The 21,867-nt window shown below is 46.6% G+C and overlaps 2 protein-coding genes across 2 annotated transcripts in view; one reads left to right on the forward strand and one right to left on the reverse strand.

Annotated features, from left to right (window-relative positions):
• OTUD3 (OTU deubiquitinase 3) overlaps positions 1-21,525 on the reverse strand; it is a 63,313-nt gene extending 41,788 nt beyond the window's left edge. Inside the window, exon 1 of the mRNA XM_016214644.2 lies at positions 21,505-21,525. The gene's annotated coding sequence lies outside the window, so the exon portion shown is untranslated. The remainder of the gene's footprint in view (positions 1-21,504) is intronic.
• On the forward strand, positions 9,395-10,164 carry RNF186 (ring finger protein 186). Its single transcript, XM_016214529.2, has one exon. The coding sequence runs from the start codon at positions 9,469-9,471 to the stop codon at positions 10,162-10,164; it is 696 nt and encodes a 231-aa protein (XP_016070015.2). The 5' UTR covers positions 9,395-9,468.
• Positions 21,526-21,867: the final 342 nt, after the last annotated feature.

A 21,867-nucleotide genomic window follows, 5' to 3' on the forward strand; every position in this document is an offset into this window, starting at 1 on the left:
TGCTCACTAAATGTCTGTTAGATCTGAACCAGTGGTTGAAGCAAAGAAACAGAAGTGTCCCCATGTTAACAAGATTAGAATTGATGGGGATAACAGCCAGGCATGGAGTACTGATGGGAGACAGAAACAGGCTGTAGGGTAGTCTCATGTGCATAGGTCAAGGCATATCAAAGGAATGAAAATTAGAGAAGCAAAATGTTGGCTAATTCTAAGATTGGTAGAAGCCACAAGACTGGAAGTGCTGGTAGCCAGTCTCAAGGTTAAGTGGAACAGCATGGGGCCCAATGTAGGCCTCCCAGGACACAGAAAAGAGTCATGAAAGACTCCTTTATGGATCAGATTTCTCTCCGGTTTTCAGCAAATTAGACAATACCTGCCTTATTCACCATCAAAGTGCAATGTGAGGATAAAATGAGATTTTTGTATGTGACACAGCTTTATTGGAATCTCGTAAAATATTTAATGGAATACACCTATGGAGATAAAAACTGAAAGTAAAAGAAGTATAAAAATTATTTGGGTCAAAGTCAGCGTTTATTTAATGGGTGTTCATTGAACTCCCTAATAATCTGGCATAAGGAAATGCTCAGTCTCTAAATCTAATGCTTGCCTTGATGCAGGAAAATTCCATCTCATTCACATTTTTTGAGGCCCTCCTCTCTCTAGGAATGTGCAAAAGTCCTGAGGACTTTTGCAATCTAGAACATTCTGGGAGAGACCCACCAATTGTCAGCCCAAGCTGGACTTGCCAGATCCACCATACCAGCCTGCCCTGAAGGTGGCATTTCTGCTGCCTTCAAGCCAAGCATGAACACAGGAGATCCTTGTCCAGGCCCAGAGTCTCTGTGTCTGGGGTCAGAACTCCCTCTGCTCAGCCCATAATTATTCCCATCAGAGGTCCTGCCTGCTCCCTTTTTCTGGAACTCATAAAATTTTTCTGTCCTACAGTTCTTGTTCTCTGGGGAAGCTCTCTCAAATTTCTCCTCTGTCCCTTCCCTAAAGGTTGCCTCTCCCAACTCAAGTCCTGGGGCTGGGGGAGGCTCTGCTATAAGAGGGCCTGGAAACTTCTGCTTCCTACTACGTTCCTGGGATGAAGGAGGAGAAACTATCCACCATTATGAGGACAAAAATACAGATTTTTCTCTGTAAATGATCACATATACACAAGTAATATGTTCTTCACACTCCTTAAACAAAATCTGATTTCAGGTGAATTTCTTTTATTGAGTTCCATTTTATTTTTAATAAGAGATCCATTTTTTTTGCCAGCAATCTTACACTGCCAACCACGTGCTTTGACCTCAGTCCCAATACAAACTGGAGTAAGGTCTCCCTAGTTGCTGGCTTAGTTGTTTTTTTGAAGATAAATGGGCACTGCTGACTCCGTAGGGTGAAGAGTCACACAGAAGGTGAACAAAGAAAGAAAAATATTCCAAGCCCACTTTTCACCCTTGCACAACCTCATCCTCATACTCTTACATTTGGAAAATATTCTGCCTCTCCTTCCTCCTTTTTTGGGGTCATAGCTATTTCTTTTAGGGGACAAGGCCACTATCAGGGAATAGCCAAACAACCCTGGTAATTTTTCCTGTGACATAGGGACAAGGCTGGGGCAAGGCTACAAACCATTCTGAGATGGAAATAAATCTTCTTGAGGCCTCTGTGCAGAGGAGGGTGGTTCGATTGCTGGTGAGATGACTATGGTGTTTTTATAAAAAGAGAGATAGAAAATCAAGGTCGACAGAGAAAAGAGAGGGAGGAAGCAGGTGCGTAACAGTGGAGAATTGTAACCCACCCCACCATGTTTTTGACATTGTTTCTGTAAATGCTGACTCTGACTAATATGTAGCTTGTAGATTAAACAGCATGGTTGTATAAGAATCCTAGGGACTAACTTCAGAAGATACAGACTCCGACTTTCAGGCATTTCAGCTCTGAAAGATTTGCTGATCTTCAAACGAAACCAGGAGGATGCACATCAGATCATCATTTGACCAGTTTCAAGGTCCTTATCAAAATAGACTGTGCTGGCCTGCATGTAGAGAACTTTTTAACCCCCTCTCCTTGATTTCTTTGTTCTGCTTTCCATCTCCCGCCTTATAAAAACCTCTGCCTACACTGAGGAGGGGAGATGGGCTTTGCGACAAGAGTCCCTCATCTTGTCAGATGGCAACACTTGAATAAACCTTTTTCCTTTCTCACCAGCACCTGTCTCATGAGTTTGGCTCTCTTTACAGCAGGCAGCCGAACCTGGGTTTCAGTTACAGGTGGGGTTATTTTCCAGAGAAAACAGTAATGTTCCAGGATGGTCAGTCAAAGGTGGCCATGAACTTGGATACAGTGTGATTCAGAGAAAAACACAAATGCACAGCAACAGGACTGAGGGAGAACCCCAAACTGATAAGCGAGGCTACCCCTGTAGAAGGGATGGGATTGGGGGCCATGGAGGGGTTGGTAAAGGTGGTCATGAAGAAGTTAGACTCACCTGTAGTGCATTAAATTTTAGGATGGATACATATTCGTGCAATACTTGTGTAATTAAAATTAATGTTTAAAAGTTTAATTTAATAGGGAAAATACATGAGATATGAAGTCATAGTTCTGGATTTGAGACTTGCCTTTTCTATTTGGAGACATTCAGCCATCATTTATAGAACAATTATTATATGCCAAAGAGTATGTTACGGAGCAAGGGTACAAAGATGAATAAAAAGAGCTGATGTCCTAAAATTTAAGATCTTCACTTATGTCTCATTTTGCTTGTCTCTACAATGGGTATATTAATTTCTACCTCACAGGGTTGTCAAGAATATTAAATGAAAGTACAGAAGTATACCTCTGTTAACTATAAAACACTATACAAATGTTCTTTACATGTTTACTGCAAGCCTAATTCAAAGGAGAGTTTGAAACAGGAAAGAAGTCAAGATATAGGGATTTTTGCTGATAACCAACTGTGAAATCCACAGGGCTCAGTGGAAGTTTGTCGGAGTCAGGGAGAGGTGGAAAAGGGACAGAAGAAGGCATGATAGAGCCTTTTGAAGATTAGCAAGCTCAAGATGAGGGGTGACCTAGGATCTGGAGTCCTGGTGGTTATTGGCAACACTGAGATAAAGCGTCTCATGAGATGAGTCCTGGGACTCAAGGCAAACTGTGGTGGTGCGGTGGCAGTGTGGGAGCAGGGAGAGCTGGGTATTTGGGACTCCCTCTTTGTCCCTGAAGATACATGTTCACATTCATGCCTTGCCAGCAAAGGAGGAATCTCACCCGGTGTGGCGTAGTGGTTAGAGTGATGGTTCAGGAGCCAGACACCCTCGGATGATGTCCCAGCTACCACTTACTTGCAGTGTAATGCCACTTTACCTCTCTGTGACCTAGTTTCCTCATCATGAAGCAGAATAATATCTACCTCATAGGCGTGGTGGAGGAACTAAATGACTAATCCATAAAAAGCATTCAACAAATGCTAACTCTCGTGAGAGCCACAACGGCAAGACTTGCCTAAAGCCAGACCACCCCTGGACTTCTTGGCCACCTAAGCGAAGAAACGCCCTTTATTTGTGAGCTATGCAAGCTTGAGTTGAGTTGTCTGACTCTTAAGACTCAGAGATTCCTGGCACAGACACTCTTTCGATCTCCATTTGAAAGATGAGGAAACTAAGAATCAAAGACATGAAGTTGGTTGCTCAAGGACACACAGCTAGGATTTGAACACAGCTCTGTTGGACCAGCCAGTCTACTCAAACCCAGCCTTCCCACCACTGTTTCAAAGCCCAGGTGCCCAGGACCCTCCATTATTTCTAGTTCAGTGTCTTCCTCCCAGGCAGACTCTGCAAAGGCCAGGGCTAGACATTGCGAGAGAAATGGGGCTGGTTTGACAGCCTCCTGACCTTGGCCTAACTACCCTGCAGAGTGGTTTAATGGGTCACAGGCTGTGCTTGGAGGATTAATTTTCACATGGTCCAGTGGTCCAGATCCAAGCCCTGTGCTGCCTGGAATGTGGCACGCAGTGGACAGTGAAGAGGTGATCTGAGACAGGCACAGGCTGTCTCCAAACCTCTAGTACCCAGGACGGCATGGGTCTGAGGAAGCGGGAGTCCGTGGTTTAATCTCAAGAGAGGGATGCCAGGCTACACGCCCACACTCTTGATCCTTACCTCTGCCTTCTGTCCTATATTTACCAATTCTTCCTCTATTATTTTTTCTTCATTTCATTTCTTCTTTTTTTGAACATCTCCTCTCTCCACAACTGTTTTAAAATAATCTACAGAAAATATATACCAAGGTCTAGGTGAACCGTAGACTAGAATCGGGAAGTATAGACTAAGAGAATGGGTGGGGATGGACTGTAGCACCACATGCCAAATGCGCTATTTCACAGTGGCTGTCATTGAACTTCCTGGTGGCCAAAGCAAAAATGGGAAAGAGTCAATTATGTCATTTCATAAACCTATTTCTTAGAGTATCCTTTGAAGAAAGCCAACAAAATAGCCCCAAAATACAACTCTTGAGAGCCCCTAGAAAGCAGAGTCAAATGCAAGTTTCTAAGGGTTTAGTTTGATTCAACAGCATCCCTCAAAACCCCATAGGTATACACAGCACTAATAACTGTTCCAAGAGAAAAGGGTTTCACAGGCAGGTCAGTTCAAGATAAAATCAGAATTAACAAAACCAAGATAGCACTTTAACTTCAGGACTTCCAAGAGCTTTTCATATTCTAATGTCACGTGACTCTCCAAGTTTGAGGGAACCCCCCTCTCCATCCACCCCTGGTTTTTCCAGGAGTGTCTTTTAGAAGCTCACAGAAAGCTAGAGACCACATTTGATATGCATGGACCACAGTTTGAGAAATGCTGATCTAAAGGAATGGCTGAGCTGAACTCCTCCAAATAAAAGTTCTCTCATCCAGGCGTTTGAAAGAGTTGGCCATCTGATGGTTTAAGGCAACAGTGTCTGACATGACCAGACTTCAGGGCTTCTGATATGCTTGTGATGAAATAAGAATGCCTCTTCCTCAAACTCCTCTTTTCCAGGACTCACACATACTTAGTCCAAACAAGTAGAGGACACGGGAAAGAGGTCTCAGAGGGTGAAGTCGAGCCCCTCTCACAACCTGTGAGCTGCTCCATCTCCACCAAGATGGGGCCAGGTGTGCTCTCCTAGGAGCCAAGGACAGGTGCAAAGGTGTGGGTCCCCTTTGCCCACTGGCTTAGCTGCATGGAGTTGAAGGAGCAATTAAGAGAATGCAGTCTCAGAGACATGCTACATGTGTCCCAGGAAATAGTCAGAAGTAGTTCAGAGATGAGTTCCAAGATGAAGTCTGAACTAGAGCTGGCCAAAGAGAGAGGGACTGGGAGGAACAGGAAAGTCAGTTTAGAAGTGGCAGTGAGAAATGGTTCTAGACACTAGAATCATTCTGAATTCAAAAAAATGTGGACTGAGGGGTTCCTCGTTTGGTTTCTGCAACTTCAGGAGTAGATGTACTTTGACAATTCTGAGTCGGACACAAGTGGTTCCATTTATTGCTCATCAACGATAGTTCCCAGCCTTCATGTCTTAAAGCAGGTTCATAAACAACTCAGCATAGATCCAAGTTTGGGACCTGAACCACCAGATGCTCTGAGCTGAAAAGGCAGATAGAGAAGATAGCATGCATATTGCAACTTGGAAAGGGCAAGATATGAAAAGCACATGTCAGTGGATGCTTGTCGCAGGACTATTAATAACAGTGGAAAATGGAAAAAAAAAACCCTCAACATTCCCCTCATGGGAACTGATTAGCTAAAATATGTACATTCATATGACAGAACCACCTTCACGAATGATTTGAAGTGTATTTATTAATGTGCAAAAGAGATGTATAATAAACTAAGTAAAAATACACATTACCAAAATATAAGCAGCAGGGTCCAATTTTAATGAAAGGAAACATTTTTGCGTAAGTATGCAAAGAAGGAAGTCTAAAGGGACATGTCAGAATTAGAACTGGCTCTCTGTGGGCTGTGAGATTGCTGATTACTGACGTCTTCTTCTTTATGATCACCAGTAATTCCTTTTTTCTGTTTTTACAATAAGCATGGGTTTTGTTTTGTTTTTTTTACATAATTATTCTTAAAAACCAGAAAAAGGAACAAGCACAGTTGGTCCAACTTCCTGCAGTTGGTCCGCTGGGCACTTTCTCTTTAGCACCGTTGCCCAGCCCCCTCCACACTTCATTGTCCTGTTGTCAGTTTCCTTCCAAATCCCCTTCCTGTCTTCCCCCCCAAATTCCCTTCCTCTGTCTCCCCCCCAAATCCCCTTCCCCTGTCTCCCCCCCAAATCCCCTTCCCCTGTCTCCCCCGCCAAATCCCCTTCCTCTGTCCCCCCCACCCACCCATCCTCAGACACACAGCTGCTGAGGGGGTGGAGGTGCAGCCAGCTGGATTCTCAGGAGCACAGGGGTGAGAGTTCTGCAATAGGAGTGTGAGCTAGGACACCGGCCAGTGGCAGGGGGTGGGGGGCTTGAGTGAAGGGCGTTTGGCTGGGACACGCTCTCTTTGGCCACTGGAGTGTGGAGTGAGAGTGGGTTGGCCAAGATCAGAGGCCAGACCAGGATCCGATCATTTGACCTCATGACATTGCTGCTCCCTCACTCCTTTCCTAATCAACTTGATGCAGAGCCTAAAACTCAGATCAAAAGTGTCTTTGTAGGGTGCGGGTCTGTGGTTACCAGCACAGCAGGATTTCCGAGTGGTCCCTATCAAGAGAACTGGCTCCGGTTTCCCCACTTGCAGCTGGGTGTGAAATTCTAACCCCGCTTGACGCTGAGCTTCTCAAAGTCCTTATAACCCCTGGGGTATTTGAAGTCACAGGATGAAAGAAACTGCATTTCAAAAGGGGGGAAAAATTGCACTGAGAATTAATGAGTTCCTCGTTCTACAGCAATTAAAAAACAAATATGTTTTATTTGGAGATTCAGAAGGACTCTGAGTTTTTGAATTCTAATGTTACAGCAAGCACAAATATAACACAGACGAGAATGAGACATCTGAATGAATTCAACTTTTTAAGGCTCCAGAGACGTTGTGCACTTCCCCCGGGATAGACCTGCTTCGGGCTATGCTCAGACCCTACCCGCATTCACTGCGCTTTAGGAAGCACTAGGTGAGCAGATCACCAAAGCGTCTTATCTCCTGTCCCTGGAAGGGATCAATTACATCCAGGTCACTTACAAAGCAAGGTGCATAAATTACTGAGCCTCCCCTGAGCAGGTTTGGATGGGGGGTGGGGGGGTTAAGTAATCTCCCACAATTTCCTACAGCATTATTGTCTCCATTTTATCGAATTAAAAAACTGAGCCTCAATGAAATGGAAATGACTCTCCTCAGGTCACCCCGCTAGTAAAGTGACAGAAGGCAGGTATCCAACCATAAAGCCAGTGCAGGTCATAGTGAAGCCGAGGCACCTTCAAGGAACAAAGTGGTAGGATGGGAGCAACATGAAGGATGGGGCTGTTAAAAGCGGTGGTTTCTCAGGGAATGGAACTTTCTCAAAGAAATGTTCACTTTCGACTTAATATAGGCCTTTTTCTGACTCTTCTCTCTTGTTTTTTTTTGTGCTGACCTTACTCTTAGGCAGTTTCTTTGCACCCAGTGGTCCTGGCAGCTCCAGAGTTCCATCCTCTAGATTAGAAACCAAGCAGAGAAATTTGTTAGTGGTTCCGACAAAAATCCCAGAACAGAATCTTATTGATTTGGCTTAGATCACATGCCTGTGTCTGAACCAATGGCTGCAGCCAGCAGGGTGGGACATGCTGACTGGTCTGCCCTGACTCACACCACCTCCCCCTTCCACGGAACTGGGAACCACACAGGATGACAGTGGGGAGCAGTGTTTGCCCAAAGGGGACACAGCCCACTATAGAAGGGAAAAAGGATACTTGACATAGGGACGAAACAGATGCCCAGCGCTTGATCTGAGATGCCCTTCAGCTTGACCTCCGGGAAACAGAATGGGAGGAAATAACTGACAAACTGAAGGCTAAGGAGAAGAGATGCCATGCTGGGGGTGGGGGTGGAGAATTAGATTTCAGAGACAGAGGGCCCAGGGGACAGTGAAGAAAGAGGGTACCGCCTGCCCCTTGGGGTGGGAAAAGAGCTAGGTCAGAAGAGCTGGACTCTATGTGGCTCTCAACAAGTGCCTTGAGCAGCAAAGATTGCTCTGCACGTCCTGGATCTGGCGTGGCCTGAGTGAGGCAATTGTTTGAGGGAGTGGAACGTGCCACTCCACACACCCTCTGACGTGCAGGGCAAGGTAAAGGGATTAAGGTTTCTTAACTGCCATGCCTCTTGTCTCCGTCAGTCCCACTGGAGGCCGGTTAGCTTGAGTCACCTTACTGGAAGCTAATCGCCTCCACAGCAACTGATGAGATTGAGTTCCTGGACACTCGAGGCTGGGAACCTGACCTTGGACGCTGTTAGATTCCTGCCCCATGGAAGGCCCATTGGGGGGCAGTCAGTAGGCCTGCCCTGACCCCAGCCTGCCTTTGCTTCCAGGCCCCCAGTGTCTCCTTATGGCACTGTTCCAGGATCCCAGGGGACCGCAGAGAGGACCCCTGGCACAGGAGTAGGCCAGATAAATGGCAGCTGTCATTACTACTGGGTGTGGAATGTGTCTAGCACACAGCTAATGGTACCTATCAGTAGGTATGTGAAGAGGGTGCCAGTGAGATGCTCGGGAATCAGTAACTATAGATCGACTGTTCAGCTGGCCTCCCCCCTCCCCTTCCCAGAATACTTTCCCATCTCTCTTTTTCATGAGCCACCTGCTTGCAAATGTGTTCAAAGCACAAACTACCCCCCCACCCCCACCCCTCTCCAATCCTGACATCCAAAGGTTTTGTCTGAGACTGCCTCTGGCAGTGTTTCTCAAAGTGGGGTCCCCCAGTCCACCTGTGTTAGAATGACAATGCTTGTTAACTGTGCAGATTCTCAGATCCCCCATCCAGACCTGCTGGATCCATCTCTGGGTTTTGGGGGCTAGAGATCTGCCTGTTAAAAGGCTCCAGGGGTGGCCTGGTGGCAGTGATGGGAATTCTAACGCATCCCAAAGCTCCCAAGCCCCTGTCCTGCGGGCATTCCTGAGGCACCTGATCCCAAAGCTCCCAAGCCCCTGTCCTGTGGGCATTCCTGAGGCACCTGGCCCCAACAGGAAAGTTCTGATTCACTAATAGGCCCTGCCCACTCTGGCCCTTCTATCAGGTAATTCAAAGTCTCCAGGCTGCTAGTTACTGATTAACTCTAGAAAAGAAATAATAATAACTGAAGGGACAACAGAGAGAGGTACCAGACGGCTGTTGTCACCAGGCACCTAACAAGAAGGAAAGGAGGCTTGATACACCGCCTCAGGTCAGACTACATCTAGGTCCCCCAGCACCTCGTCCACGCCCAGGCCCTGAGCTGCCACATCCCGCCGGCTCCCATCCCCGGAATGGCCTGCGCTGAGGTCCCGCAGAAGGCAGCTCCACACCAGCCCCAGCCCATCTCCGCAACAGCCACCACCACCGACACAGCGGGCCCTGCCGGGGGTCATCGTGGCTCCGCGGACGGCGACCTGGAGTGCCTGGTGTGCCGCGAGCCCTACAGCTGCGCCCGACTTCCCAAGCTGCTGGGCTGCCAGCACTCCTTCTGCGCCGTCTGCCTGAAGCTCCTGCTGTGCGTGCAGAACGACACCTGGGCCATCACCTGCCCGCTGTGCCGCAAGGCCACCGTCGTCCCTGGGGGCCTCATCTGCAGCCTGAGTGACCAGGAGGCCGTGGTGGGGCGGCTCACCCGGTCATGCCCAGAGGTGTGGCTCTGTCCTCAGGAGCTGGTGAATCCTGCCACCTTGACAGCAGGGCACCCCAGCTGGGTGGGAGAGGATGAACAGGACTTGGCAAGTGCCAACCGAGTGGCAGCCCGGGGCCTGGTGGCACACCTGCTCCTCCTGGCCTTACTCATTGCCCTCATCCTGCCCTTCATCTACCCTGGCGTCATGCACTGGGCGCTCTCCCTTGTCATCGCCCTGGCCCTGCTAATATCCATCCTCTCCTGCTATCACCCCTGCAGCCAGGGCGGCTGCTGGCACTCCCCCAGGACTCTCTTCTGCAGAGGGCAGAAACACAGCGAGGTCTCCTCCATTGCCTGAGTGCCCCAAGCAGGCACCCACAGCACCCTCCGCCTCTGCCTCCGCCTCCATCTCCGCCTCGGCGGGCCCTTGATTCTACAGTGAACAGGGTAAGGGGCTATGAAGTAAGACTGCTCCCGCGGGAGGCCAGACGCCGGCCAAGCTTGCAAGCGAAAGCAAGAATGGCTGTCTTGGGTCCAGAACTCTGTGTTTGGACGACAGACTTATGCCTGCCCTGGGGACAGCGTGTGGGGTGGGGAGGAGGCACAGGTGACTTGAATGCTACAAGGGGGGCCTTCTGTTCCTCTTATTCCAGTGCTCCAGGTTTTTTCTATACCTTGATGGAAATACTGCAATATTAATGTTATTGAAGAACAAATAGAACTCTTTTATTGTTTTGCAATTTATGTAGCTGGTTTTGTTTTATTGCTTGGTTTGGGATTCGGTTTTTGTGTTTGGGGTAGTTTGGTCATATTTCTGGCTGCTACACATTTTCCCTCCTGGGAAGTCACAGCCCATGGGAAGTTCCCCTGTGCTCCCTGCCATCTCGTGCCCACCCCACCTTGCCCAAGGTCCCAGCGGTTTGGGTCTTCCACTGAGTCGCCTTCCCCCAAGAGTGGAGGGAGAGGACTTGTGCGAAGCAGTGCTTCTGAGGCTGCCTGGGAGCCCCCACATTTAGTTGGCAGAGCTGGGGAGGCAGGAGGGGCTGCAGTGGGTCTGGGAATTCCCCAGCATGCCCACCAGGATCTCCCAGCTCTGTGTCATCAGGCCCTGACTTAACAGAGACTCTCGCAGTTACACGGGCTTCCTGCAACACGGGCCCAGCTGCCCATCCAATGCACTGTCCCGCACTCCAGAACCGAATCTTATGGGTGCCGCTTTATCATTGCATCTTGCTTCCCATTTGAGCCTCTGTCATAAAGATAAGAGGCCTCGTAAACGCAGTGGTCCTCTCTAATAACCCCACATTTCCCGTCTTGCCTGACAGTCACCATCATCTGAAAGGCTTTTGTGTCTTTTCTGCTCCCTAACATCAAGGAGGCTCCTGCTGGAGGGAATGACCTTCCACAGTCACCCAGGTCAAACCTCAGCCGGGGGACCTGTGGGGCACAGAGGGGTGGAGGGTGAAAGATGGCACACTATTTCCTTCCAAAGGCCATAACTGGAAAGAAGACTTGAAACCTCAAAGGGGCTCCCCAAGCACAATCCATTGTCCTGCCCTGCCCCCCCCTTCTCCTGGAGACTCTGTACAGTGACCATACCTTTGTCAGGGAGGGAGACAAGAACTCTGCCATCAGAGCAAAGAAAAGTCGAAATATAAGTATGGATGCAGAGAGCTATTTTGAAATCTGGGTGCCTTTCTTTTTGCCTTATGAGGTCCTTCAGGGTAGCTCTGTGACACCCATGCTACTGGCCTTATTGACTCCTGGTGCTGAAAGAGAATGTGAGTGGATGTGGGTGCGTTGTCCATACCGTTAAGCCAAGACCAAGTGGGCCTGAAGAACACCCTGTCTCCCCAGGATGAGTAAATGACAAGAACTGTTTGGCATTTCCTGAGATGGCCTTGGGCATGTGTGTTTTGGGATGGATGCCAGTAGGATAGGCAAAGAACATTCTCTCCACACACACCGCCACTCCAATTCCATCTAGTTCTTGGACCCTCTACCAATAAGAAAACCTTCACCAAGATTTCAGTTGTTAATGACACCATTTCTACTATAATAATGGCGGGTGCATGTTTGTTGAGTGCTTACTATGTGCCAACCCCTGCAAAACTGCTTTATATGCGTTATCTAGCTGAATCTTTATTGCAGCTTATGCAGGTAGAGATCACCTGCTGATGAGGAGACTGAGGATCAGAAAGGTAAATTCATCTGCCTCAGTTGCACAGCCAGCCCCTTTCAGAGCTCTTTCTGCTCCATTAGGCTGTGTCCTTTGCGTGCAGTTCCAAAACAACCAGGAACCTGGTTGCCACTGGTAGGCTTGCGAGGGAGAGTAGGAGACTAAGCTCAAGAGCCTCCAAATTCCTGTGGTCAGGTACTCAGAGAGGCCAGAGAATTCTAGAACCTGTCATCTATGCTAAAAGAGTCAGAAAGGAGAGTGATGTAAATCAGATAGCTTTCCTATAGACTTTTACCACCTAGTCCCAGCCTCCCCTGCAGGGAGCTCTGTTGTCACATGGTCCCCAACCAGTGTGACCTCTGTCCCTCTGAGCAAATATGTCCTGTCACTGCTGTCACCACTCTCCTTGAAGCCCAGCTGGTCCCAAAGACCTTCTGGTCCCTGGCAGTATGTGAAGAGAAAGTATCAGGGGCCAATATCAGCCCAGGTTGCCAATATCAGCCCAGGTTGCCATGCAGGGGAGCAGAAGAAACAGGTAGTGTTGACAAAGACTGTGAGTGGCAGAAACCAGAGAAGCAGGCCAAGGTTCAAAGCTAAGTTCTGACCCAGCATACGACCAGTTACAGAACTTCTCTGAGCCTTAGCTTGCTCACCTGTAAAGCTGGGGAGGACACTACATACTTCCCAGGGTCTCCATGATGATTCAAAGTGCTCCAGGATGAGAATCCTGTGTCCTAACAGGTGGCCTTTATCATCAATCATTGACCTGTTGGGTGAATGGGTTTTCTGGGGTCTGTTCAGTGTGATAGTGAGCAGGGGGCTGGCCTTAATGATGGGGTGGAGAAGCCAGTCCAAACTGGGGGCATTGTCCAGGACAGGAAAGCTGGTGGAAAACTTTGCACTTAGGTCCTAAGGGGAGATCTGCAGGATGAAGAATTGCAGGGGACCAATTTCATCCCCATCAGAACCATCTCCCTAATCTGTGGCCTTGGAGCCAAACACACCTGGCTTGAATTCTAGCTTCACCACTTGCAAGTCATCTTACCTGTCTGAGTCTCAGGTTCCTTACCTATGAGACAGAACTTACAATCTATATTTCATAGTGTTGCTGGGGGGATTAATGAAATAACTCATGGCTGAGCACTCAGGATCTTAAGGAGGTAAAGCAGAGAAATGAAAAGGAGAGAGATGGGTTGAGTTCTAGAAAGCCCTAACAAGAATGGTAAGAACAGGCTCCTGTTATTTTATTCAATCTTATTGATAAGGAAGTTTACTAAAACCTGGCCACTAGAATTCACCTCCCCATGATCAGCTTCAGCATTAGCCATGTCCTCAGCAAAATATAATAAAACAATAATTGCTAACATGATTTGAATACACTGTGGGAAGTATATTATAAATGTTATCACATATGTTATAAGGTAGGTACAATTATTACCCCCAAATTACAAACAGGGATGCTGAGGCACAGAGAGGTTAAGTAACTTGCTGGAGATCACACAGCAAGGCAGTGGTGGGGCCAAGGTTAGACTGCAGAAGTCCAACCCCAGAGTGTGGACTTGGAGTCACTTTGCTGTATCAGAAGAAACATTTCTAACATATGGCAATGCTCAAGGTACATGGGTTCCCTGGCCTGAAGGATGAAGAATTAAGAAGAGATGGCATTTCCCCCTTTGGTTAGAGCTTCCTGACTTAGTGGGTGTCTGGGGCTGAGAGTCATGAGCGCCTACCTGTCCCATTACCCACCACCATGTTCTCATATCACCTTCCAGCCCCTGTTCATTGTTGGAACCTCTTTGAAAATGACTGGAGGGAATTTTCCAGCCTTTGCTAGAACAATTAATTCTTTGTCTGTGGCAAAGGAAAGCCTTTCCAGGAATGAAAGACGTTCCTGCAATTTCTCAGGCTATGGGAACAACATGGAGCACATTCAAAGAGAAATCAGATCTCTGCTCTTGAAACTGCCTGGAGCTAGTCTTAGGAACTTTATATTCTTGTCAGAAGATCTTGAGGTCACTATTTTAAAAGGGGGGATATTTCCTGGGTCAGTAGAGAACTCTGAACAATTCAGAACACCATGAAATCTTGGGTCCATTCATGCATTTATTCAACAAATATTGATTGTCTGCTCTGTTCCAAGCAATGAGCAGGGTATTTAATATTATTTGATAAGGAGCTTTAATGAGAAAGGAAAACTAATATGTGCAAAGGGCTTGTTATGGGTTGAATTGTGTCCCCCTCCCCAAAAGAAGATAGGTTGAAGCCCTAACCCCCACTACTTCAGAATGTGATCTCATTCGGAAATAGGGTTTTTACAGAGATAATCAAGTTAAGATGAATTCATTAGGGTGCGTCCTAAAACAATGTGACTGGTGTCCTTATAAAAAGGGGAAGTTTGGACTCAGAGGCAGACACACACAGAGGGAAGGCAATATGAAGACACACTGAGAGGATGCTATGTCACAAGGAGGATGCTATGCGAAGATAAAGGCAGAGACCAGGTGATGCAAAAGAAGCCAAGGAAAGCCAGCAGTGGCCAGTAAGCCACCAGGAGAGAGGGATGAAATAGGTTCCTGGACACCAGAAGTGTGTGAGTCAATACATTCCTGCTGTTTAAGAAACACGGTGTTACCTGGCCAGTGTGGCTCAGTGGTTGAGTGTTGACCCATGCACTAAAAGGTCACATGTTCAATTCCCGGTCAGGGCACATGCCCGGGTTGCGGGCTCAGTCCTCGGTGGAGGCTGTGCAGGAGGCAGCCAATCGATGTTTCTCTCTCATCAGTGTTTCTATCTCTGTTTCCCTCTCCCTTCCTCTCTCTGTAAACAATAAAAACATTTTTTTTTTTAAAAAGAACATTAGTAGAAAAACCAGTGAATAAAGTCTATACTTTACTTAATAGTAATGTAGCAACATTGGTTTCTAAATCTTGACAAATGCAACATCATTATGGGGAAACAGGGTGAAGGATCTATGGTTCTTTGTTAAGGATTCTTGGGTTCAAGATGGCAGTGTAGGTAAGTGAGGTACTTGAATCCTCCCACAATCACATCAAAACTACAGTTAAACTACAGAACAACCATCATTCAGCACCACCTGAAATCTAACTGAACAGAAGTCCTACAACTATGGATATAAAGAGGCAGCCACACCAAGACTGGAAATCAACAGTGGAGTAGATGAAGCAGAGAATCAAATCAGCAATTTGGAAAATAAGGAAGCAGAAAACACCCAATCAGAACACCAAAAGAAAAAAGCAAAAAAAATATGAGAATAATATAAGAAGCCTCTGGGACAACTTCAAGCATACCAACATTCACATCATGGGGTTGCCAGAAGGAAAAGAGAGAAAGCAAGGAAATGAAAGCCTATGTGACAAAATGACAGAAAACTTCCCTAACCTGGTGAAGGAAATAGACGTAGAAGTCCAGGAAGCACAGAGTGTCCCAAACAAGAGGAACCCAAAGAGGCCCACACCAAGATACATCATAATTAAAATGGGAAAGGTTAAAGACAAGGAGAGAATCTTAAAAGCAGCAAAGAGAAAAGCAGTTAGTTACCTACAAGGGAGCTCCCTTAAGACTGTCAGCTGATTTCTCTACAGAAACTTTGAAGGCAGGAAGAGACTGGCAAGAAATATTCAAAGTGATGAAAAGCAAGGACCTACAACCAAGGTTACTCTACCCAGCAAAGCTACCATGTAGAATCAAAGGACAGGTAAAGAGTTCCCCAGACAAGAAAAAGCTAAAGGAGTTCATCACCACCAAACCAGTATTACAAGAAATGTTAAAGGCTCTTCTTTAAGAAGAAGGGGGGCAGGGGGTTAAAAAATATGAATAATAAATTGGCAATAAATACATATCTATCAACAATTACTTTAAGTGCAAATGGATTAAATGCTCCAATCGAAAGCCATACAGAGGCTGAATGGAAAACTAAACAATACTGTCACATATGATGTCTTCAAGAGATGCACTTCAAATCAAAAAACACACACAGACTGAAAGTAAAGATATTTCATGAAAATGGTAACAAATAAACAAGCAAAAGCTGTGATAGCAATACCTGTGCCAGACAAAATAGACTTTAAAACAAAGGCTGTAACAAGAAACAAAGAAGGACCCAGCAACTCCATTTCTGGGTATTTATCCAAAGAAACCCAAAACACTAAATTGAAAAGACATATGCATCCATATGTTTACTGCAGCATTATTTATAATAGCTAATATATAGAGCAGTGATTTTCAACCTTTCTCACCTCATGGCACACATAAACGAATTACTAAAATTCTGCAGCGCACCAAAAAATATATTTCGCTGGTCTGACAAAAAAAAATTGGTATAATTTTCATTCATTCACACCAAACGGCTATTGTTGTGTTGGCTGTTGTCATTTTTATCTGACAACCTAAGGGAAAAGAGGTCAGTGCCCCTGACTAAACAGTCAGGTATTGCATGTGTTAAAATTCTTGCAGCACACCAGCTGAAAATCGCTGCTATGGAGCAACCTAAGTGCCCATCAACAGATGAGTGGACAAAGAAGTGGTGCATATGTACAATGGAACATGACTCAGCCGCGAAAAAGAATGAAATCTTGTCATCTGCACCAACATGGATGGACCTGGGGGTATTGTGCTGAGTGAAGTCAGGGAGAGAAAGAGAAATAGCACATGATTTCACTTATATGTGGAATCTCAAAGAACAAAATAAATGAACAAGCAGAACAGAAACACATTCATAGATGCAAAGAACATTTTGACAGTTGCCAGATGGGAGGGGACTGGGAGGATGGATGAAAACAGGTGAAGGGATTAGGAAGCACAAATTGGTGGTTACAGAGTAGTCACAGGGCTGTAAAGTACAATATAGGGAATACAGTCAATAATATTGTAATAACTATGTATGGTGCCAGATGGGTAGACTTATCACTTAGCGAATTATATAACGTCTAATCACTGGGTTGTCTACCTGAAACTAATATAATATTGTATGTCAACTGTGATTGAAAAATAAAAAAATTATTTAAAGTAAAAAAAAAAAAGAACTCCATACTATCTTTGCAACTATCGATCAATCTAAAATCCTCCCAAAATAAAGTTTATTAAATAAATAACAGAATTATTAAATCCTAACTCAACATTTTAGATGGCCAAAGCCTCTGAGCTGAAGACTGTTCCTCCTTTGTTAAAAAGGATTACTAGCAAATTGTAGAGGAGTACAAGGGATTTTTATGCAGCCTCTAAAAAGAAGGAAATCTTCCCATTGTGACAACCGACATGTGCAAACCTGGAGGACACTGTAGTAAGTCACAGAGACAAATACCACATGATCTCACTCATGTCTGGCATCTAAGGTAGTCAAACTCATAGAAGGAGAGCGTAAAATGGAGAGCGGGGAGGGAGCAACGAGGAGATATTGGTCGAAGGGTACAAAGTTTTAGTTATGCAAGATAGACGAGTTCTGGAGATCTAATGCAGGGCATGTGACCATAGGTAACATACTCAATCATACACTTGAAACCTGCTAAGAGGATAGATCTTAAAGCAAATCTACACACACACACACACACACACACACACACACATACCACAACTGGAAACCACATAGAGGGGATGGAGTAGCTTATTCAGCTTGATTGGGGTAATCTTTTCACGAGGTATACACATACCAAAACATCAAGTTGTACGCCTTAAATATACATAGTTTCATACGTCAAAATGTCTCAATGAAGTTGTTTTCAAAAGAAATATGTATATATACTTTTTGTCTGTTTGTGAACCTGAAAATCACATAAAATAGTTTAGGTATGAGTTAATTAATGGCCTTGATTAGTAGTTTCTAAGAAACAAATAAAAAACTGGACCTCAAAACAAAAGATTCAGTAGCATCAAACTGTTCTCAACAGAGTAAGAACTGAAGGGGATAACTTTCTCATGTGCGACCCAAAGTGATTTAATGCAAATTCACGTTCCAGCTAAAGGTATCTTGTGTGCCACCGGGGATATGGGCCTCATGCATTAGAAAATATCAGACCGGGGGCAAGTGTCAAGCATTCTTAGATAACAAGCAGGTATAAGTAATCACCCAAGCCTCTGTGTAAGAGATAAGATAGAGGGCTACAAAATTATTACCTAACACACAGGAACAATGGGGGAAAATATTAACCCAAATGGCTTTGACCCCAAACCCCTGCCATATGGCTTAGCCAATTCCAGTTGATGGTCCAATTAACAAAAAGATATTAAGTTCCTTGGGTCAAAGATGCCTTGGAAACACAAGCAAGAGATTGCTTAGCAATGTAACAATATCCATGGTAACCAAAAACCATCTCTAACACCCTCCACCCAGTCCTTCCTCTAAAGGTGTGTCCAGTCCCTCCCCACGAGAGCAGTGTCTATTTCTGAGCGTCATTAGGAAAGAAGTGACCATAAACCATCTTCTGAGTCATTCACTATCAAGTTCATCATGATGGCATCATAAAGATGTGGGGCTGCCTTCAGTTACATCACCCCAGAATTCAGTTCCATTCAACAAAAACCCAGGCCAGGCCAGGCCCCACCTATGTCCCGGGAAGATGGACATCTATGGGACATAGCTAAGAAGCCATCCCCTGCTGGGGAGCCATTATTTGCAATTCAAATAAATATCTTTGAACCTGTATTGATATTTAAGCCTATGAGAGGGCAGGATAACAGAATCAGCCAGATCTGGGGTCAAATCCTGGCTCTAATGTCTTGTAGCTCGGTGACCCTGGCCAAGTTATATAACCTCTCTGAGCCTCAATTCCTTCCTCTGTGAAATGGGGCTAATATTGCATAAACTGCACAGGATTAAATGATATAAAGTATGTATGAAAAGCCTGTAGAGCCAGCCACAAGAATAATGCTCCCATAACAGTATTCACAGTTATTTCTGTAATTTCTGGAACAATAGAATCCAACCATTTAGTTGCTCCAAATCTGACTATTCATCAGAATCACCAGGTGATCTTGTTAAAAGTATAAATTCCTAGGCTTCCATACCCCTAAGAAATTCTAAACTGGGTAGGTCTGGGCAGGACCCAAGAACCTATGCCTCCATTATATGTGTTTATTATACCCAGTCCATAGTAGGCACTCAACAAATCCAGGCCCCTTCCTGGCCTGGACTACTGCAACAGCTTTCTAACTGGTTGACTGAGTCTACTCTTATCCCTCTGACCTCCACAAAAAAACAGTGAGATGCTTTTAAAAGATGAAATCATGGCCCAGATGGTGTGGCTCAGCACTTGAGCTGGACCTATGATCCAGGAGATCTCTGTTCAATTCCCAGTCAGGGCACATGCCTGGGTTTCGGGCTCAAGCCCCAGTAGGGGGCGTGCAGAAGGCACCCGATCAATGACTCTCATCATTGATGTTTCTATTTCTCTTTCTTCCTCTCCCTTCCTCTCTCTGAAATCAATAAAAAGACATATTTAATAAAAACTTAAAACGATGAGATCATGTCATATTGCTGCTCCAAACCCTCCACAATTCACCACCTCACAATTCACCATCTCATGCAGAATAAAATCCATAGACGGGCCCTCCATCGGTGGTTCCTGACGCTGGGCACACAGAATACCTGGTGAGCCTGTAAACAATACCTATGCCTGGCCCGAGCCCAGACCAGCAGAATCAGAATCTCTGGAGGTGGGGCCCAAGTATGGTTGCCAGATAAAATATAGAACATCCATTTGCATTTCAGATACACAATGAATATTTTTTTTAGTATATCTATGTCCTGGGCAATATTAGGACATACTTCTACTAAAACAGTATTAACTTGTTGTGTATCTGAAAATCAAATGTAACTGGGTGTCCTATATTTTTATTTGCTAAACCAGGTGACTTTGGCCCAAGCATCAGCCTTTCCCCTGCTTATCTGCCATGCCTAGAATCTCATCCACTACTCAATAAATTCTGGTTGAATTAGTTAATGGTTATGAAAGGCTTCTCCTTCTAGCACAACCCCCTACACATTCCTTTGGGAGGAGCTGATAGGAGACATCTTAGAAGAAGTATCTTTTACCAAGAATAATAGCAGCTAATTTTTACTGAGCGTGTCCTGTGTGCCAGACACTGTTCAAAGCACTTTAGCTGTCATTTAATCCTCGTGACAACCCTTGTGGGGGCCATAATGACCGTCCTTTTACAGATGAGGAAAGTAAATTCTTCAAAATCCAACACCAAACCTCAAAAACTTCAAAGGCATACACTAGAGGGATAAACCTATTTTCCCCACCTTTCCTCCGTAGCCTTGATTATGGGTTAGGTCCTGTGTGCTGTTCGGAGGGGGTGACTGGGGTACAGCGTGGGCAGTGGGCATGGCTGTAACAGGACCCAATGTCCAGAGTCGAGAGTGTTCAATACAGGATCTCAAACGGAGTAAGAGACAGGGCAAAGCCAAGACTTCATGCAGAAGGATGCCTTGTCCGCAAAGCCAATCTGGCTGGAAGTGGCCACCAGACACTGAGAGGAGGGCTGGCTGGAGGTTTTCTGTTGGAGTCACTCCCATATGGTTACTAATGTCTTATCTTGACAAGGCCCACGTGCTCAGATACTATGCCCCCGGAAGGGTGCACACTATTCACCCATTGACCTTCACAACAGCCCTAGGGTAGGCAGAGCAGGTATTTTGGGTCCTGATTGGCTGGTGGAGAGATGCCCAGAGCATTCTAAGGAAGGCACGTGTGTGAGTCACAGATTCCGAACTGATAGCTGGTCTCTGACCCCACCCATTGCCTTTTCCATTCAAGGTACTGGGCTGTCTTCACCCAGACAGAGTGACAGCCTTGTAGCTGCAATGATTCGAGCTCCCACTCTGGCACTCATTAGCTCCATGGCCTCTGCATGGCCTGGACGTGAGCCTCACTTTCCTGTCCTGTAGAATGGATATGATTAGAATGCATAAGGTAGTTGGGGGAATAAGATCCATTCATGCTTTCATTAAGTGCCTCTGAACACCTACCGAGTGCCTGGCACAGCCCCTGCGGCTGGGCACACAGCAGAGGGCAAGGCAGCCAAGACCCCCATTCTCTGGGCTTTTCGATTCTAGTGGGGATGGCAGGTAATAAAGTGCAAACAGAAAATGAACAAAATAATCCCACAGAGTGAGAAACACCACCATTAAAAAGAACAGGACTGGAAGCCTGGTATGTGATTCCCCTGCCCTTAGAACAGCACCTGGCACATAGTAGACGCTCAGTAAACATTTGTTGGGTGACTGAGTGTGCTGGGCGGTTAGGGAAGACTCGAAGATGCGGGCCTGAGCGGACGCTGCAACGGAAAGACGGAAACAGACGCAGGGAGAGGAGGGTCTGGGGGCAGAGAGCCAGGCACGGGCACCTCAAAGGCAAAGGTCCTAAGACTGAGCCAAGGTTAGCGTTAGAGAAACTGAAAGAACAATCAGGGAGCACGTGGGTAGCTCAACACTCTGTAAGCGTCCAAGTGCTGCCTGCCCACGCGGGAAGGGCGTTTCTGTGGCTGGTTCTTTGCTTTTACCTAATTTACTCCGGAAGGTTTCCATCCAAGCCGCTGCCGCCCGAGCGCCCCCGGAGCACTTCGCGCAGCGTGGGCCCCGCTCGGCCCTGCCCCGCCGCGCGCGGCTCCCCGCGGGCCACGGTTCCCGCTCCCCAGCTCCGCGCCGGGGCCCGTCACTTCCTGCGGCCGCACCCCTGTGCCGAGCGGCGGCGGGACGAGCCGGTGGCGACAGCCCGCGAGCGACAGGTCCCGCCGCACGTCCGCCGGGCCGGGCCGGGCCGGGCCGGGCCGGGCGGGGCGCGCTGCGCTCGGGGCGGGCTGCGCGGGGCGCGCGGCGGGACCGGCCGGCGGCGGGGCCGGGCCGGGGGCGGGGCCGGCGGGAGG

Source organism: Miniopterus natalensis, chromosome 9, assembly GCF_054644295.1.
Source record: "Miniopterus natalensis isolate mMinNat1 chromosome 9, mMinNat1.hap1, whole genome shotgun sequence".
Taxonomy (NCBI): Eukaryota; Metazoa; Chordata; class Mammalia; order Chiroptera; family Miniopteridae; genus Miniopterus; species Miniopterus natalensis.

Excerpts from the sequence above, each read along its gene's own strand:
- RNF186 (XM_016214529.2), top strand. The coding sequence starts at position 9,469 with ATGGCCTGCGCTGAGGTCCCGCAGAAGGCAGCTCCACACCAGCCCCAG.